At 45.3% G+C, this 20,982-nt stretch overlaps 1 protein-coding gene across 1 annotated transcript in view; it reads left to right on the top strand.

The window, feature by feature from the left end:
- The window catches only part of LMX1A (LIM homeobox transcription factor 1 alpha), a 171,598-nt gene that overhangs the window by 102,032 nt on the left and 48,584 nt on the right, over window positions 1-20,982 (top strand). The window contains exon 3 of the mRNA XM_068965935.1: window positions 13,781-14,013. Coding sequence (XP_068822036.1) covers window positions 13,781-14,013 — 233 coding nt within the window. The remainder of the gene's footprint in view (window positions 1-13,780; window positions 14,014-20,982) is intronic.

Here is a 20,982-nt window from a genome sequence, read left to right on the forward strand (position 1 = left end):
GTGTGTAAGGAAGTGTGTGTGCATGCACTCACATCTGTACACATAACTTGTGCACGGAACTGGCCACTGTGAGGCTAAGCCAGGAATCTTGTTTCAAGAGATTTTTGTGGTCCTTGAGCTCCTCATGTTTCTCCCTGTTCTCTAATCCTCTGAATGGAGCTGGCTCTGGGGAGTGGAGCCATATGAAAGGCATCCAAGATGAAAATTATATCCCAGACTCGCACATGAATATTGTGGTTGGGCATGGGGGCTTGCTGGCTGGTGCTCCACACGCTCCCCTGCTCCTCCTGGCATTCCTGTTTATCTCCCCATGTTCCACTTGCTTGTTTCTTATGGAAGTTCCAAGGTTGAGGCTGTTCTGGATTAGTTAGACCTGGACTGGGTTGTTGATCTCAGAGCCTGAGCTCTCTCTCCAGAGGTGGTGGGCAACCTCTGGCCTTTCCTTCTTTGTAAGATATTTCAGTAGAGTTGACTGATATTACAATATAGATATAGATGAACCTCATTCATCTAGGCTTTCCCGGTGGCTCAGACAGTAAAGTGTCTGCCTGCAATGCGGGAGACCCAGGTTCAATCCCTGGGTTGGGAAGATCCCTTGGAGAAGGAAATGGCAACCCACTCCAGTACTCTTGCCTGGAAAATTCCACAGATGGAGGAGCCTGGTCGGCTCCAGTCCATGGGGTCGCAAAGAGTCGGACATGACTGAGCGCCTTCACTTCACCTCATGCATCTAGCTTTACCTTATCTGAATCTTTGGTTGATAATGGTGGTTGATAATAAAGATGCTGGGTGGATATAATTTAGATTTAGGAGAGTGAGCTGGGTGGAGATAGAAATGTCAAAGTAATTCGCAGATACATAATACTTAAAGTAGTGAGATTGGAGAAGATCTCCAAGGGCAGTGGTGTAGGCAGAGAAGGGGATGAAATACTTATAGGTTAGGGAGATGAGGGGAACTAGCGAGATGACCAAGAAGGAGTGACCAGTGAGATAGGAGAAAACCAAGAAAGTCAGTGGTCCTGGAAGCCAAGTGACCCCAGTGTCAGACGCTGCTGATGGGCTCAGTGTGATGATGACTGAGAAATAAAGAGGCCGCCAGTGACCTTTGCAGGAAATGAGAAAGAGTATGGAGAGCAAGTGCCTCATTGCATTGGCCTTTAGAGAGATTGGAAGAGGAACTGGAGACAGAAAGCAGAAGTAATTTCTTTTTGAATTTTTCTACAAAGATTATCAAATAAATGAGGACACACCTGGTAGGTGAAGTAGTAATTACTTCAAGAGAAGGGTAATTTTTCCTAGTGTGGGAGAAATTTAAAAAATTAGAATGTTTACAGAGAGAGAAAATATATGACGTAGCTTTTGAGTAAGCCTGAAGTGATAAGGTCTACTGTTGAAGTGGAGGAGTTGGCCTAGATAGACATTGAATGGGATGGGGAAGTCCTTCATGTTTATTTCATACAAGTGAATCCTGACTACAGTAGGTTAAGTAAAAAGGGTTTTTATTTTATTTTGTTGAAAGAGAATCAAGAAATAGGAAGTCCAAGGGTGGTACAACTGTTCATGAAAGTTTTCATGAACCCGGGTTTCACTCCTCTTGTGTGGCATCTTTGGAAGGCAGCTTTCATCTTTCTGGTACCATGATGGCTCTTTCATCTCCAGATGTTGTGTTTTAGTTCCAGACAGAATAAGGGGAGGGATGAAGAGCAAAATGTCTGTATCAGCTGAGGCTGTCTCATCTTATCAAGAGGGCAGTACCTTTTCCAAAACTTCCTACTTGCCCCTCCACCCCCAATAGAACCCCGTGTACTGCCTCATATGGCCACTTCTAGCTGCAAGGGAGCCTCAGCAGGTGAGATTTTCAACTAGGAACACAGTCACCTCAATTTTGGTTACAAGAGGTAGAGTATGAGTGTGTCTTATAGTTTTTTAATTAATTAATTTTTTAAAATTGTGGTAAAAGACACATGAAATAAAATTTATCATCTCAACCGTTTTTAAGTGCATATTTCAGTGGCATTAAGTGTATTGTTGCACAACCGTGACCGCCATCCAACCGCAGTCCTCCTTTCATCTTGCAAACCTGAAACTTTGTACCCATTAGATAATAACTTCCCATTCCCTCTTTCCTCCAGCCCCAGACAACCACTATTTTACTTTCTATCTTTCTGAATTTGACTATTCAGGTTATCTGATATGAGTGAAATAATAGAATATTTGTCCTTTTGTGACTGGCTAATTTTGTTTAGCATAAAATGCTCATTTTGTTGTAGTATGTGTCAGAATTTCCTTCCTTTAAGACCAAATAATATTTCATAACATTTAAGGCTGAGTAATATTCCAGTATAATCCAATATATATACAACACTTTGCTTATCCATTCATCTGTTGATGGACATGTGGATTGCTTTCCCTTTTTGGACTTTATAAATTCTGCTGCTATGAATAGGAATGTACAGACATCTGAGTCTCTGCTTTAAATTATTTTGGGTATATACCTGGAAGTAGAAATGTTAGATCATATGGTAACTGTATTTTAAAATTTTTAGGAAATACCATACTCTTTTGTGTAGCAGCTGAACCATTTTGCTTCCCACAGTGCACAAGGGTTCCTTGCCAAATTTGTTATTTTTCCACTTTTGATAGTAGCCCTCATAATGGACATGGTGTCTTCTAGCTTTTAATGTGTGAGGAGGGTGAAAGGATAAAAAGGGTAAAATGTTGAAGGGTAAAAATAAAAACTGTTTTTCTTCCTAATACTTGTATTGGGTCAGACTTTGTTGAAACCTTCCTGGAGGTCTCAAGACAGGTGGAGTCTAACTTGAAAGCAATGCAATATTATGGGAAAGAGGCTGCCTCAGAGGCTCAGAACACCTAGTTTTCTTACTCTGGGCTCCACCACTGCTGAGTTTTGGTGCAGTGTGTAACGTGCCATCCTCTGCTGTGATGCTAGTTTCTGTGTGATGAAGGTAATAGAATCAGATAATAAAACTTGACCTCCCCACATTTACTTCAGAGCTGAGATGTTACACAAGACTGTACATGCTTTGAGGTCTTTGAATTAAAGGCATTCTGGAAATTCAGATTATCTGGAGATATTTTTCACCTCTCACATGGGAAGGCAAAGTCCTGCACGGTGCTCCCTTTGGCTTTTATGCCACAGTGGGGGATTTCTATTCAAAAGGTGAGGCGATGTGCGTCTTTCCTTGTCTCTCCCCAGAGTGGCTCACTCTCGAGGAGCGGCATTATGATGAGGAGAAGGAGAGTCGTAGCGACTGGAAATGTTTTAAGCATTGTGGTGTGCTGGCCATTGTACCAGATGATTCAGGAGCATCATCACTGATCTTCAGGATACGTCTAGTTCCTACGACAGTGCAGTTGATATCAGTTGATCATGAGGCACTTTTGGATTGTGACAATATAGCTTTTCCTTCTTCTTTTTTTTGGGGTCATAGTTAGCACAGTTAGCACACTGTTAGCACAGTGCTAACAAATGAAAAGCAATGATGGCGAAAGCAAACAGGATTCATGAAGAGCTCAGTGTTGCCCCCTGCTGGGATCTCAGAATCTTTCCCATCAAAGCATCATCAATAATGTCCTTGTCCTCCTTACTGTTAACACACACACACACACACACACAGAGCCCAGGAAACATACATTCTTTGTAAGCGTATACATTGTGTTGGCCACGTGCCATCCAGTCAAGCCAAAACTTGTGGAACAATACGAATCTGTGCCCAGAATATCAGCTAAAAATATCTCATTCCCTCTGCTCTGTTCTTTGCTGGTATGTTTATGAGCGTCCCAGGAGGCTAATGAGGATGAAGGGAAAGGAAAACTGACATTTTTCAAAGGAAACCAAGCCTTTAATTCCCTAAAAAGGGAACATGTATGTTCTGTGTGTCTGTTTTATGTTCCTTGCCATTTTTGCATGTCTGCGTGACAACATGGAAAGTCTGTAATGTAAGTCGTGCCACCTTGGCTTGGATGATTGGAATCCATGCTTTTACCGCAGTCTTTTGCTCTATGGCCTGACTCGTACACAGGTTCCCAGGTTTCAGCAAAGAAGAGGGGGAGGGGAAGGAGAGCTTCCAAGCAAGAGACTCCCTGGCACACACTGTCTGCTTATTCAGCTTATTAGGGTGCTACTTAGGAGCCTGTGTGTGTGTGTGTGCTTGGTTGCTCAGTTATGTTCCACTCTTTGTGACCCCATGGACTGTAGCCCACCATGCATTCTCCAGGCAAAAATACTAGAGTGGGTTGGCATTTCCTCCTCCAGGGGCTCTTGCAGACCCAGGGATAGAACCTGGTTCTCCTGCATTGCAGGCAGATTCTTTACCGTCTGAACCACCAGGGAAGCCCCCACTGAAGAGCCTGGGGGACACACTTCCATCCCTAGTTGGGCCATGCAATAACCTCCTTTATTTATTTCTCTAAAAAACTTTTTATTTCATGTTGGAGTATAGCCACTTAACAATGTTGTGATACTTTCAGGTGGACAGTGATGGGTCTCAGCCATACACATACATGTATCTATTCTCCCACCAGATCCCTTCCTGTCCAGTCTGCCACATAAAATTGAGCAGAGTTCCCCATGTATATCTTGATCATTAACTGAGCCTCAAGCTCTGGCTGGTCCTCTCAATCATCTGAAATTTCTTTGTGGTGAGGGGTAGTCACCTTGCCTTCTCTGGCCTGAGTTTCTTTCCATTTATAAAATGAGGGGGAAAATGATCTGATCTCTGGGGACGGGGTCTGTGAGTTAGGGCCACAAGGCAAGAATATCAGCACCCCAGTGTGCATCCATACGGTGGTCAGTAGCCTCAGTGAGAAGCAGTCCCCCGAGCAGTGAGGTGATAAGGGGGAAGGATCTGTTCTAACTATTTGTCAGATAATGTCAGCATTAACCAAATAGCAACTGTTGGCTCTGGTCAGTCAAACATGGAGCTACCGACTTCCTGAACATATGCTGGGTGTTGGGCAATGAACATGGGTGTTGGTCAACCCTGGTCGGTTAATGTCAATATTGACCTTAGGTTAGGATAGACTATAGCCATAGTTGCCTGAATGAAATGTACCCTGTTTCTTCTTGAGTATTTAGACTTCCATATTTGTCTGTTGGTCTCTTCTCCAGTAACATACGAAAGGCTCATTAAAGTCTAATTTAGTTTATTACATAATGAAGAACAGAGACTTGAGATGCTCATGAAGTTCTATTTTTGGCTCACTTGGCTGTCTTGAAATAAATGATCTTATACACGCACTCACACAGGCAGCTATGGTAAACTGATTTCAATAAAGAGAGTTAATAGCTGCCACTTACTGAGAGCAGCTAGTATGTACCAGATCCTTCAGATACATTATCTTATTGAAGCTCCAAAACCATCTTGTGACAGTTATGATCTCATTTTTTGGATAAAGAAACAGAGGCTTCAAAACAGTCTATAGCTTGCTCAAGTTCTCAAAGATGGAATCCAGACTTGAATCCAGGTTCTATCAGACTTCAGAGGCCAGGCTCTTCCTGCCAACCTTGCTGATTCTGGCACAGATTCCTTGTGACAATGACAGCAACAAAAAATATTGGGTTGGCCAAAAAGGCTGTTTGGATTTTCCCATAAGATAGTATGGAAAAACCCAAACAAACTTTTTGGCCAACCAACTACTCAGTCCACCGTTTTGAGGTCAGAGCTGCCCACTGCCAGCGACGTGCCCTCAGTGAAGAGCTGTGTGTGTTACCCTGTGCTTCTCGGTGAAGCCAGCGCCTCACAGAGCCTCTGGGACTGCAGACATCACGCTCGGCAGTTCTCATCCCTTTGTATGGTCCTTCTTACAGCTCCCCAGGAGCCCCAGGGAGACAGAGACTCTGATTGGCTCTGCCGGCCACTTATTGTTTCCCGTTTTCTCCCCGCTGCAGAGTCTTGAGACGGTCTCCTATAGACGATCTTGCCACTGCTATTGTCCCTGCAGACTTTCCCACCGACCCAGGACCACGGGCTCCATTGCTCATTGTGGTGGTGTTGGCTCAGCCTCAAGGACAGAGACCTTGAGCCAGCTGACAAGGTTGCTTGTGTCATCACTTCTAAGGCCACAAGCCATGCTTTTGGTTCCCGATACTTTTGAATACTCATCTCTCTCACCATCTCTCCTTCTTTTTAGCCACATGGTCTCCCAGACTCCCAGCAGCAGATTTTCCCCGACAGACAGTTTTGGCGTATTGCCAATCCCTGTCTCAGTGCCTGGATGACCTCAGTTACCAAGTCAACATGGCACTTAATGCATGCTGCTATGCTGCCCCCTGGTGGAGAGGGTGGAAACAGTGCTCTGCAGATTACTGCCTGCTTGCTAAAGAACTGTACAAAGACCCACTCCTACTTTCTAGACCAAAGAGTTCATAGACTTGATTAAAACTCGTGTTGTCAGTGACTGTGGAAAGGCAGTATGATCTGTAGTGATCTGCTGTCCAAGGCTAGAAATGGCTCTAATTTCTTATTTTGGTTAGAGAGAACAGAATACAGTCAGTTGGCCTTAAGTTGGTATCAGGGTTTTTCATGTGCTTATTTGTTTTCCATCCTTGTACTTCATTATCTATGGTGTGGATGCTTTGAGAGGCTCTCTTTGAGGTCTGAAGTACTCTGGGTCAAGGTTAATGAAGATCTCAGTCTTTCCGAACATATACTTGGTTCTGGAACCTTCTAACATGTCATAACGGGGGCTCCCCTTATAATCCTCCTCAGCCCTCATGGGTCTCAAAGCCTTTGTCCTGGGATAAATTTGGGTTTGCATGAGGCTGCCATGTTCTTTAATATTCCTGTATATGGGAAGTTGTATCATCAACCTGGAGACTAAACGTGGGGATAACACGGCATCTAGCGTCTGATTTCTAGGGGATAATGTGGCAGGAGGTGGGAGAGGTTGGAGGGAGCCATGGGCATTCATGGGTGAAAAAGATTGATACCGAAAAGAAAACTAAGCCTGAATTTGATATTTTACGTTGATACACAGAACAAGAGGACACTTCATCTAGCCCTCCCAGCACTGTTAGCTGGGTGAGTCCAGACAGATCCTGGGTGGATAGGTGGCATGCAAACCTTAGCCTGAGGCCATTAAAGCAGCTGGGAACTCAGACCTTCCTTCCAGTATATTATCAAGACTGACCCCCAAGTCCACGATCAGCACCACTGAGATCCTGACTGCTGACATTCTTGCATTATCCATGGCCTTGTTCCTGAATTATTTGCTCCAGTCCTTCTCTTTCCATGCTCCTTTATCTCATCTTGATCCTCCCAGTCTCTGACATTATGACTCATCATCTTTTCCTGCTAATTTCTCTATCACATTTCATATTCAGCTCTTTTTCTCCATCCTCCTCCTCCTCATCATAGTTACCATTTTATTGAAGATTTACCATGTGCCAAGCACTGTGCTAAGCAGTTCTGATGTGTCAATTCAATTAATTCTTGTTGTGCCCCTCTGACAGAGGTCCCTTGATTATTTCCACTTTGTAGATGAGCACACTAATGCCACCATGGTCTGATCGAGCTCGCATAGCTATTAAGTGGTGGAGTACTGATTATACCACATTGCCTCCCTGTCTTACTGTTTCTGTAACTCGGCCTCTCTGGTTGGATTTTCTTGGGTCTTTCTGGCTCCAGCCCCACTGACCTGCATTTCTGCCTATACCTTGGAAACAGTGACCCACCACATGCCCCAGTGACTGGGGTTCCTGCAAGAATCATCTTGTTTCCCAGTCATCTTGGAATCAGAGTAGACTCTTGGGCATGGGGGTGTTAGGTCTAAGAACATCTCCTGGATACTGTTTGTTCTTAATACAACTCTGTAGAGGATAGACCTCTTTCACAGATGCTTTCATATACTTTGGGGCCCAATAACCAAGTAACTTGAAGGGATCAGCTTGGTTCCTAACTCCTGCTTTTCACTCGCATGTGGGCAGCAGAGTCTCAGAACCTCCTGCGAAGCCAGGGGTGTGTCCAGGAAACCTGTCAGGAGCTTAGAACACCATAGTAGCTGCTTGATCTGTTTGTTTATCTCTCCTGTGAAAGGAGTGCTCGAGAGGATAGATGCTGCTAAGTCACTTCAGTCGTGTCCGACTCTGTGCGACCCCATAGACGGCAGCCTGCCAGGCTCCCCCATCCCTGGGATTCTCTAGGCAAGAATACTGGAGTGGGTTGCCATTTCCTTCTCCAATGCATGAAAGTGAAAAGTGAAAGTGAAGTCACTAAGTCCTGTCCGACTCTTAGCGACCCCATGGACTGCAGCCTACCAGGCTCCTCCGTCCATGGGATTTTCCAGGCAAGAGTACTGGAGTGGGGTGCCATTGCCTTCTCCAGAGAGGATATATGAGGAAGAACTTAAGAATCAGCTATTCCAGAGTCTCTCATTCTCATGGAAGAGAGGCTTCATGAGCAAAGTTGAGCTGGTGAGATTCTCTGTGAGTTTATAAAATAGTTCTATTTGCTATTACTCTGGAGAAGGCAATGGCACCCCACTCCAGTGCTCTTGCCTGGAAAATCCCATGGATAGAGGAGCCTGATAGGCTGTAGTCCATGGGGTCACTAAGAGTTGGACACGACTGAGCGACGACTTCCCTTTCACTTTTCACTTTCATGCATTGGAGAGGGAAATGGCAACCCACTCCAGTGTTCTTGCCTGGAGAATCCCAGGGATGGGGGAGCCTGGTGGGCTTCTGTCTATGGGATCGCACAGAGTCGGACACGACTGAAGTGACTTAGCAGCAGCATTTGCTATTACTACACAAATTTAGTGAGGAAATGAATATAAGAAATACTGCAGGATTTAATGAAGACCAGTTTCCTCTTCTTCTATCTTCTATAAGCTTCTTTCTTTGCAATAAAATAATTTGGGGGTGAAAGATGTTCTAGTGATGAGAACCCCAGTATGTATAATGAGGAGTGATTGTCTTGCGTTCGCATAACCAGCACCAAAGTCCAGGTGCCCACACGGGATCCGGAACGCTGTCATCTTTCTGCCATAACTCCGGCTGTGCAAGGTGTGCTGTTGCTCCCGGGAGGTCTGGCGTCTGTCTTCATCATCGTAGGCGTGTTCTCTAGGAGATTCTCAGGTGGCAAGCCTTCATATCTGCTTTGGAAACATTCTCCTTACCTACAGAGTAGGATCTCCAACACTATAATAAACGCATGAATCATGAAAACAGGAGTGAGTTAAGAAATTATCCAGCCTAATGGATTTCAAATGTACCTTCAGAGCATTTTGCTATCTTCAAAATGAGATCTTTTCTAGAAATAGATATATTTGAAAATTTGTATTATATATATATATATACATGTATGTATATAACGCAAATCCTTTCTGGAAGTACCTACGTATTTATACTATGCAGATAGGAAGAGAGAGAGATATGTGAGTGAGTTGTTGGTTTTAGCTGGTGTTTGCATATGTATGTTTTGTGTGTTTGTGTGTTCATTCACACATGTCCTCTTCTTGCCTTACCTGTTATGTGTGTGTGTGTGTGTATATTTGTGTATACATATACACAGATATATGTATATTTGTGAATGAACCATAACATTCATAGATATACAAAAAATATATATGTGCACACACACCTACATATGTATGTACGTATGTCTATGAATGATATGTTTCTGGAAAATATCTTGTTTGGAGAATTAACATAGTAAGGCCCTGTCATGCTGAAACGCTATCTGGAGACCTGGATTTAGGACTTAGCTGGCTTCTCTGGTTAAAAGGAGACAAGCAGAATAGAGACTGACTCCGTCCATGACCTCTAAGAACTTGATGTAACAGTTGATACAGGGCAGTACTTTTTCATTAAAGATAAGAAAACAGGCCCAGGGAAAGACAGTGGCTTTTCTGAGGCCTGTTGATAAAAGAAACCTGGAGCCTAGGTCTTCCTACATCAAGTCCTGGGTCCTTTCCCTGAATCAGGTCACCTTCTATTTTCCTCTTTGCTGCCCTCCATGGCACCTAATACAAGATACCTTATTTCCGTCGCATTATCTCAGTGCGTTGTGGTGGGAGGACATGCCTTGTCTAAGGCATGTGCTCTGCATGTCTGCTGTGCCAGCCATGCATCCCCCGTTCTTTTGGGTCAGTGCTGCACACTTTGAAGAGGAGGTCGTGCTAATGTCAGAGCCGGGAGGAGTCAGCAAAAGGACTCCTGCTGTCAGGGAAGAAGCCATCTCTCAGGACACAGCTTGGAAACTTGAGCACAGACAGCCGCCTTTGCGGGGAAAAAAAGGTCAAAGACAGAGGCAAGGCACATTATAAGAACTAGGAATCGTGCCCTTCCTTATGGGCCTCCAGGTCCTGCTGGCATTTCATCCCCAGTAATCCAGGAGTGTAGGCATCATCGTCGGAGCAAACTGAGGCTGCCAGAGGTTACATGATGAGCCCTGACCCTCACGGACTGCCTGGAAGTGGCTGAGCCAGCAGACTCGACTCCAGCTCCCTCACCAAAACTACCAGTTGTGCATCTTAGAGCTGTGGCTGTTCGGGGAGAGAGATAGGCAAGACCTGGAATGGAACTTCAGTCAGCCTTGGCTTCCCTGCTTGTGGTGGGAGCAGGAAAGGGCCAGAGGGAGGGAAGGAAGAGAAGGACGATGCGTGGCCTCTAGCCCGAGCCAGTTGGGTAGGGCTGTTTGGGGCTCTTCTGGCTGGGCCTGTCCTACATACCCCAAACACAGCCTCCTGTGGTCATTTATTGACAGCCTGATGGAGAATGTGAGCTCCCTGAGGACACAGTGGCCTTATTTAGTGCTCCACCCCCATGTCTGCCCCATGGAGGACAAAGGACATTTAATAGAGGAGGGAAAACTCTTAACAGAGGGCTTGGGCCCTGGACACATCTCCACTGGCTAGAACCTGTCATTTCCCTTTTACAAATGAGGGAATTAGATGTAACAAAGAGGTAAAGAATCATTTACGGAGCCTTCAGGAGTGGAGTGGGTGAATGTCTAGTGGTGGGCAAAGTTGGCAGTTGTTATATGTGCCCAGCAGAGTTGGACATTTCTGGAAATCAGGCTTAGCTTTCCAGGGCACAGCCAGCCTGCCAGGCTCTGAACCCGGAGTGAAGTCTCATTAGCATTCAGAGGGTGAAGTCACCGTGAGGGCCGCCATCCAGGGCATTGGGAAGAGATAGGCTGTGTTTTAATTACGACCTGGACTTTTGAACAAATCCTTTTCTCTGCTTGTCTGAGCCCTAGAGACAACAACTTGTGGGAAGTGTGCAGTCAGCAGCTGGGCCCACAGTAGTACCCGTGCAGCTGTGTACACATCTGGAACACAGGTGGTGGACTGTGTGTGCTTTTTCTCCTTGCGTTGCCCTCGGGTTAGTGAAAAGCAGTTAGGTGAGGTCAACCTGGTCTTCACCCAGAGTGGGGAAGCCGATGCAGAGAATGGAGAGAAACAGGACCGCCCCCCTCTTCTAGGTCTCTATACCCCCCCAACCCCTGCCCATCATGATCATTACAGGATCGGAGCCCAGGCAACTCCCGCCACTTCCTCCAGCCGTTCCTGAGTCAATATGGTGGGATTTCTTTGTTGAGCTCCCCCCAACCCTCCCTTTTCCAACTTGGGGGAAGTTTTTGGAGTGGGGGTTGAAATTAAGCAGGGAGGAGAAAGAGGAGGAGATTAACAGGGTTGAAGTTAGACAAGCACAGATGCCACCACCTGTGACTGTGGATTCTCAAGAGTTTGTTGACTCCCGGGAGCGTTTGCCTTGATTCTGTTTGACAGTTCCTTCCCGGGGAAGGGGAGGAGAAGGAGAGCCTGGGGACAAAGAGCGTTTGACCAGCTCCTGTTAAAGCCCTGATTTGTTTGCTTAAGTTGGCAAACAGTGTCTGGGGACTCTGGGCTGGGGATGAACTAGGTGGATTTTTTGTCTGATACACGACATCCAGCATTGGGATGGGGAGTAAAGGCCATCGTTCCAGGGTCGGGTGTGCCCTGAAGTTCCGACTTGGAGAGCAGAACCACCCAGAGCAGATGGGGGAAGGGAAGGGGCGTGGGCAGAGCAGCGGAGACCTGGAGCTCTGTATAGGGGGCTGTCACATACCTGCTTAGTGGTGAAAGAGCCACAGCAGCCCCTGAACCGTTCCCCCCAACCTCACCCTCCTTTGTTGAGAGGCAGAAGGCAGGCATATTAGGATGGGCATTTCTAATGAGCGTCCAGTGGTCAAGGGGAGGGGGCAGGCTGGTGTCGGGGCCCGAGGTCCAGGTTAGGAGTGAGACTGCATATGTGCTTCTCATGCCGAGCTGTGCAGAGTCCCCTGCAGGCTGGCCACTCTCCAGAGAGGCTGTTCCCTAGCAGACTCGCAAAAGGCGGCTTCAGCCCCTTTTCCAGGCCTCAGTTTCCTTCACCTGAAGACTCCAGCCTTCCTCTCTCTTGTGCCAGTTCCTTTCTTGATAATTCCTCCTTACCCACTTCTCCACTTTACCCTCAAAACTCTTCCCTTTGTCCAGGAAGTTGCCAAGATAAACACACTGTGCACGTGTACGGATGTGGTCCTCTACTAGCATAGCTGCAGGGCTGAGACGTGATTAACTGTTATAAAGAGGCTAGGGCTTTGTGCCACCCATTTTGTGTTCATGAAGCACTGCTTCATATCATTCTTATATTCTGTTCCCTTGAAGGTAAATGCCTCCGGGTAGACATGATCTGTTGGTGTCTTTGTTTGCGGTTTCTCTCACTGTTACGGGAGCTCTGTAACAGAAGATGCAGACCGAGGATGAGGACTCTGTTTCGTATTCTTGGGGCCTGCAACACACACTCCAGGAGACTCTTAGGACCTGAATGCTGCGGGGCGGGCTTTCCTTCCCCCAACCCGCTGTTAAGACACAGAGTGTCTGGTGTAGTGTGTGGTGGGTGCTTCTGAATCAATGAAAGAATGAATGGAAAGAAGCCTAAATGAGTGAGTGAGTGTGTGAAAGGACTGGCCACACTTAGGCTGTCGTGCTGGAGGGCCTGTCTATAGAATAATGCTCTGGACCAAGATTTACTGAATGTGCTAAAAAATGCAGATTCTCCTGCTGACTCCCTGACAGTCGGTCGTCTCCTCTTTTGTGTTCTGGAACCCTCTGGTTATTTGGACATGTCTGTCTCTCTTATTAGCCTGAGCTCATTTCTGGAAGGGAATTACCTCATTAACCTTTATATCACTAGTATCTACTGCCTCCTCCTGGCATAGATGGGCACCCTCTTCATGGCTGGTTGAAAATAAGTGAAATGAGGTAAAAGTCCTGAAAGCTGCGCTGAATCCACTGAATATCAGGCTCGGGAGCTGGGATGCAGTGTCTCTCTCAAAAACTAGATGACACGTCAGAATGCCCTGGGGAGCTTGTTAAAAACTCACATTCTGGGTCCCATCCATTTGCATGCGACTGGAGTGGGCCTGGACCTTTTTGTTATTGTTATTTTGTTTGAATAGTCGGCCCTTGGGGACCCTGGGCAGCCTGCCTGGCAGCAGTCTGTAGAGCATCCTTTGGGAACACTTTGCCACAGACCACGCCAAATACACTCTGGGCTTCAACTCACATTTCCTCCAAGGCTGCTCAGCCTTTTCTTAAGCCTTTGAGAGAGTAACTCAACTGAATTCTTTGGTTCAGCCTCCTCTGGGAATAACATCAGCTAGATTTAAAGCCTATTCCGTTCCAAGTCTCCTTATCCCAGTTCTTGACGTTCGTTCTGCGATTGACTTGAGGGAAGGCTTGGGCCTCAGCCGTCTTTCTCACAGACCTTGCTTTGCTTTTTCCCTGCTGCTAGGCTGTTTGCGGTCAAATGCGGGGGCTGCTTTGAGGCCATCGCACCCAACGAGTTTGTTATGCGGGCCCAGAAGAGCGTGTACCACCTGAGCTGCTTCTGCTGCTGTGTCTGTGAGCGGCAGCTCCAGAAGGGTGATGAGTTTGTCCTGAAGGAGGGGCAGCTGCTCTGCAAAGGGGACTATGAGAAGGAGCGGGAGCTGCTCAGCCTGGTGAGCCCAGCAGCGTCAGACTCAGGTGAGTGATGCGTGGTGGGCGGGAAGCCAGGGGCTAGGAGAGTGGGTTGTAGCGGCAGTCTAGATTGCTTTCTCCCTTAGAAGGCCACCACCAAGGCACCCTGGTTCCATGACAGGGCAGTGCTGTGCATTCCAGCAAGTTTCTTTATAAGTTCAGAGTAAGTTCTTATCAGTCAGGTATTGCTGTGATGATGCTGTGTAACAGATTACCCCTAAAGTCCTTGGCATATAACCAGAAACATTTATTCACACATTTGCAAGTCTCTGGGTAAACGGAAGTGACTCTGCTTCGCACTGAAAGTCTTCAAGTCTCCTGGGGTCTGTTGACCTCTGCTGACCTTGGCTCTAGGCTACAGACCAGGTGCAAGTCTGCCCTGTGTGATGGGGTTCAGGCTTGAGAAGCAGCAGCTATGAGGCATGGTCTCCTGGCAGTGGCAGAAATGCAGGAAGGCATGCTTCACCGTTCAGTCACATTTAAAACCTCTACTCATATGACGGCTGCTAGCACTGTGCTGCTCAAATCAAACTAGATGAAACCTAAACTCTGGGGAGGGGAAATACCCTGCAAGCACCTCAAGGCCCTGACAGGGTAGAGGTGCATAAAACTATTAAGGAGAATGATCAATGGGAACCAGTCATTCCGTCTGCCACAATCAGGCTGAACTGCTCTAGCCTCTGTTTCCTCACCTGTCACGTGGGAAAGCTGGACTTTTTAACTAAGGTTTGGTGGGTTACGTAAAGAAAGGACCTAGAATGTATTGGCTTCACTCACCTAAGACTCACACTCCCTCCCTGGAGAGGTTCAGAAACTTTTTGGATTGGGTTTCACAAGGCCCGAGAAATTTCAACTGCCCAAGTGAAGCATGGAATGCCTTCCCAGGGTGTCAGTCCCACGGGGCAACATCTGTGTTAACCTGGCCTCCCTTTTTGTGGAAGAATCTTCTGATCGCATGAGGGCATGTCCCTGTGAACTTAGCAGTTTTTGCCATTGCCAGTCCTAGTCAAGTTCCATACCACTCACCATGGCCTCGGGAACCTCACTGTGCTCATCTCCGCAGCCTCATGGGAGCCTCTGACCCCTCCCTCCACATCCAGCGCATATCTGTGTCTCCCACTGACTTCCGCACCTCAAGAGTTAATTCTTCTCTGACTCTCTGACTCACTCTTTAGTCTTGCCAGCGTATCCCTTAAGCTTCTTTCTAAGACTGACTTCACGGGGGAAGAGTCTTATTCCCTTGTGCCTGGGGGGTTCACCCTTAAACTCTCCTGCCGTGACATGGATCCCACTTGATTGGGGTTGCTTGTTTGATTGTTGTTCTTGCCAGTGTGCTAAACGCCATGAGGGACCGTGTTTATCTTTTTTTTTTTTTTTAGCCACTGTGTGTGCAGGGTTTAGCACAGGCCTGGAATGCTGAGGATGCTTGATAAAATCTGTTTTAAAGAATAAATAAACACATGGGACAGAAGCCCTGTGGGGTGATGCTTGAGTTCAAGAGATTGAGAGGCAGTCAGCTGGGGACCTCACCTTGGGTATACCACTTAGATCTGCGAGACTTTGGGCAAGTTTTGGAACCTCTCTAAGCCCTCATCTTTATAGCTGTAGAATGGTGATCATGGTGTTGTGGTGATCATGGTGTTAATGGTGATCATGGTGTCTTAGCTTGGGGAATAAAGCGTAAATGTATGTTAACAATCTGGAGTTTAGTAAGTGCCAGTGCCTGCTGGTGCTGGCATCGTCATCACAGTTGTGTTTCGTTTCCTTTCCCTCCTGAGGGTTGGTTCTTCTTGCCTGACTCTGCAGCCTCAGGTAAGCTGATACCAGGACAATCCCAGCTTCTGTTGGGTTCATTGGACTTAACTTTTCTTGTATGTTTTAATTTGGGGGAAGTTTCTCCCTATTGAACATCTCACTCTGGGGTAGCTGAGCCCATTCTAAACAGCTGCTTAGCAGATCAGCTAATCCTGTCTTTTCCTCAGGTGCCATGCTGTACCCAACCGCTGGGTCTCCTCTGCACCATATTGCAAAATCTTCACATTCACAAGGGGCTTAAGTGCTACGGGGATTAGAATACCAGCATGACCTTAGGAAGACATGCAGACCCAGAAGGACATACCATTCTTTCTCACACGGAAATAAATGCTGTGGTCTAGCCTTTCTTGGTACACAATTGTGTGACTCTTGATGACTGTTTTCCAATTATAGATTTTAATCGGGCACAAACAGTGTGTCATTAGTGTACCGCCTCCTCCCCACACAGAAAGACAAAAAGAAGCTGGATCTAAGCACCATTAAAAGTGCAGGGTTCAAGACTTGTGGTTGCCTAGGGGAAGGTTGGAAGGAGAAGGGATGGACTGGAAGTTTGGGGTTAACAAATGTTGCTATTGTATATAAAATGGATAAATAACAAGATCCTACTGTATAGCACAGGGAACTATAGTCAATATCCTGTGATAAGTCATAAAGAAAAAGAATTTTTAAAAGAATGTATATATATATATATGTGTGTGTGTGTGTGTGTGTGTATATATGTTGTATATATGTGTGTATATGCGTGTGTATGTGTGTGTGCTTCCCTGATAGCTCAGTTGGTAAAGAATCTGCCTGCAATGCAGGAGACCCCGGTTCAATTCCTGGGTCAAGAATATCTGCTGGAGAAGGGATAGGCTATCCATTCCAGTGTTCTTGGCTTCCCTTGTGGCTCAGCTGGTAAAGAATCTGCCTGCAATGCTGGAGACCTGGGTTCGATCCCTGGGTTGGGAAGATCCCCTAGAAAAGGGAAAGGTTACCCACTCCAGTATTCTGACCTGGAGAATTCCATAGAATGTCCAGGGGGTTGCAAAGAGTCAGACATGACTGAGCAACTTTCACTGTACACAAGACACACACACACACACACACACACAGAGATATATGTATATACAGGGCTCCTCCAGTGTTCTTGCCTGGAGAATCCCAGGGATGGGGGAGCCTGGTGGGCTGCCGTCTATGGGGTTGCACAGAGTCGGACATGACTGAAGTGACTTAGCAGCAGCAGCAGCAGTGGCTCAGTCAGTAAAGACTCTGCCTGCAGTGCAGGAGACCCTGGTTCAGTCCCTGGGTCGGGAAGATCCCCTGGAGAAGGAAATGGCAACCCACTCCAGCATTCTTGCCTGGAAAATCCTATGGACAGAGAAGTCTGGTGGGCTACAGTCCATGGGGTCACAAGAGTTGGACACGACTCAGCAACTAAATCACCACATATGTATGCATAATTGAATCATTTTGCTGTGCAGCATAAATTGACACAACATTGTAAGTCAATTATACGTCAATTAGTATAATGTTCAGAGCAGGCGAACTGCCGTAGGTCAACAAGTCCACTTCTCTGGCCACATTTTTAGCAATATATTTCCTAGTTTCAGGCATTTGTTCTTGAGACTGATATTGACAGACTGGAGCTTTCCAGTTCATGTACTTGCTCAGTAGGTGTATCTTAGGCGCTTGCTTTGTGCCAGGCACGGCATCAGGCTGTAAATGACAAGTAATAGTCCTCAACCCATGTCAAATTAAGGAATAGTAGATCCTTAGGCTAGAAAAGTAGAGACTAAGTGGAGAAACAATTATTGACTTCAAGTGGTTGGACCAAACCTGTTTTTTTTTTTTTACCTAGCTTCAAAGAGAAGAATTAGAATTCATTTAATTCTTTAACAAAAACCATGGAGGGTTTATACTATAGATGAAGAGACAAAGGGAAGCAATTTTGACTTGACAGAGGGAATGTTATGATGTCATTCTAATTATTAGGTCTATCACAGTGTAGATATTGGATGGCATCACCAACTCAATCAATGGACATGGGTTTGGGCAGACTCAGGCAGTTGGTGATGGATAGGGAGGCCTGGCATGCTGTGGTTCATGGGGTCGCAAAGAGCTGGACACGACTGAGTGACTGAACTGAACACAGTATAACTGCTTCCCCGCTGGCTGAGCGATAAAGAATCGCCTGCAAAGCAGGGGCCATGGGTTCAATCCCTGCTCAGGAAGATCCTCTGGAGAAGGAAATGGCAACCTACTCCAGTATTCTTGCCTGCCATGGGGTGGCAGAAGAGTTGGGTAGGATTTAGCGACTGATCAACAACAACAGTGTAACTGCTCAAGAATCAGACCGTAGTTGTTGAAAGTAATATTGGCTAGGTGGGTAGGGAAGATGATGCCCTGTTGCCCGCTTCAGCTCTAATAATCTCTCATTGTTTTCTGGGGCTTTAAATAAAATGACATTAAGGTTTTAATCAGAATCAAATATCTTGTCTACCACTCACTTTGTCAAGAATATAAATGTTGCCTATCTTGTGGCATAAAAGCCACAAAGCCAGAATTACTAGTGAGAGGACCAACTTCTTGAGAATAGGGTTGCAAACTTGAATTCTTTTGTTCCTTTAAGAAGGCTTAGCTGATGCCAAGAAAAAGGTGATCGATAAATACCTAATGAGTTAAATTAAATCTTCAAAGAAAGAAGTACACCTCATCTTAGCACTTTAGAGAAAGCAAACCGTTTTAGGATCTGTCCCAATACAAATACGGTTTCTCCTCTCATTTCTGTCCTGAACACTTTACACATTGTAGGTGCTTGATAAATATTTATTGAGTGAATGACTGAATGACTGTCCTCTTTAACATTTATATCAATAACTTGAAGACGCTGAAGGCAGGTTTATTCAGTTAGCAGATGACACAAACCTGACAGGGAACACTGGTGTGGCAGCTGATATTTGCCATGTTCAAAAGGATTTTGACAAGCTACCAGAATAGTACAGAGTCAGCAAAATGAGATCTAGCCTCTGCGTTCCAAAATTCAACAGTATTTATATGCTACAGGGCCTCTTTCCATGGAATTTCACATGGGGTTTTAGTTGATCGTAAAGTCAATAGGCACCAAAAAGGCTATAAGCTGCATTACTGGAACGAAATTGCTGGAACTAGAGCTATCACTGGAACTAGAGCTATCACTGGAACTAGAACTATAATCTCCCTGACTATCCACTTCAGAGACCCACCAGGAACTCTCATTCAACCTCTGTCTGAGCCTGGCCAACCTCAGGGAGTTCTTGACCTCACATTCTGAGTGTGGATTGTCAAATTGTTCCATTGAACCCAAGTATCTATTTCCATGTATAACACTAGCTTTGGCATTAGTTCCTCTTTCAGGAACTCAAAGAATACAGTAGTCTCCCTGACATGTGTTAGAGACAGAGTTCCTTCAGCTCCCTAAATCTTTTCTTTTTTTCCTTATTCTTTCACTAACCCTTAGAAAAGACTCTTCGCTCTCTCTATAAAAATACTGTATTCTCTTTAGAATGTACCACCCAGAAGGGTATAAAACCTTCCATATGTAGTCTGAACTAGCACTGTGTTATTATTACTGCTTGTCAGGGACATCATATTCTATTGATGTCATTAGCTTTTTTGACCCAGGGAAGAAGGTGGGGACTTGGGGGCTCACTATATGCAATCATGGCTCCTGGCTTGTCCTTGTTGCATTTCCTAATTATCTAATCCTCTTATTGTCACATTTCTTTCAACATCAGAGTTCATCTAAGAATGTCTTGTATAGTGGTTTTTTAAAACTTTCAAAATTTTGAAATAAAATTTTAGATCTATAGAGCAATTACAAAATGGGACAGATATTCCCATACATTCTTTGCCCAGTTCCACTTAATGTCAACATTTTACATTTAAATGTACATGTTGATAAATGTACCATGTAAACCAAGAAATTAACATTGGTTCGGAACTATTAACTCTAGCTTATTCAGTTTCAAGATATTTCCTACTAATGCCTTTACTCATTCCAGGATCCAATCCAGGATACCACATTGCATTTAGTTTTATGTTTTATTTGTGTTAAATTGCCTTTTTCCTTCATTTTTGAGATCACCAGAAATGCCTAGTCAGAATTTCATTTTTTGCCCCTCCCTCCAGCTGTATCTGTTATGTTTTATTTCCTTTTAGCATCTCTTACCATGGGACCAATCTGTTCCTTTGCTTAGTTGTTGTGGGGTTTGTTTGCTTACCATTTTAAAATTTTCTGAACTGAAGAAGAGAATGCAATTTAGATTGTGCTCAGGATTTCTTCCTTGTCTAGGATTTCCTTCCAGGATTCAAACCATTACACCCTCTTGGTTTACCAGCTCTTCCTTGGTCAGACCAAACTCCAAGAATAGCTGGCCTGTCCTTCTTAAAACTGTCAGCAGCCTAAGGCAGGATTCTTGTTGATGCTCTGCTTCTATAGAGAGATTTTCCCAGAAGAAGCCTGGGTCATGAAGTCCCATCATGAGAAACCTTTCTTCAAAGCAAGCATTATGTTGTGGATGATGACAGCGATTCCATCAACAGCCTCTGTCGATCTGCTGGTCTGGACTGCACTGAAAGGCGTATGGTGCCTCTCTCCTTACTGTCTGCACCCACCTGGTCCTAATGCAGTGCCTGGCATGCGGCAGGTACCCAGTAAATGTGTATCTATCGTGTGAATAAGTTGCGTTTGTCCTGTGCACGTTAGCCTCTGCGATCCCTGTCAGACAAACACTAACCTCCAGTATGACTTTCTTCTTACTGGAGCAGGAGTGGATATTCCTCACACATACCAGAGTTTGCGAATCCTTCTTCCTTCTTAATTTTTCTTAGGATGTGGGATATTGCTGCCTGGAATGATTCCGATGACTCTTACTGAACTCATTGTGGAATACATCTCTCCTCTTCTGAGTCAGGTTCATTACTACTAATATTTAGATGCTGGTTTTCATTTCCTTCTACAACGTTGGAATTGATTTTTTTTTTAACTCATTACAGAAATACTCCAGCCTATCTTGGAAGTCTTCTTGTTCTTCAGTAAATTAGAATAGAGAGTCAGTGGTTACCTCATGAATTCTGGAAAATGCTCCACTGTCCTATGGGATTATCTTGTCAGTTCATAGTCATGAATTTTAAAATGCA

The sequence above is a fragment of the Capricornis sumatraensis genome, chromosome 2, assembly GCF_032405125.1.
Source record: "Capricornis sumatraensis isolate serow.1 chromosome 2, serow.2, whole genome shotgun sequence".
Taxonomy (NCBI): Eukaryota; Metazoa; Chordata; class Mammalia; order Artiodactyla; family Bovidae; genus Capricornis; species Capricornis sumatraensis.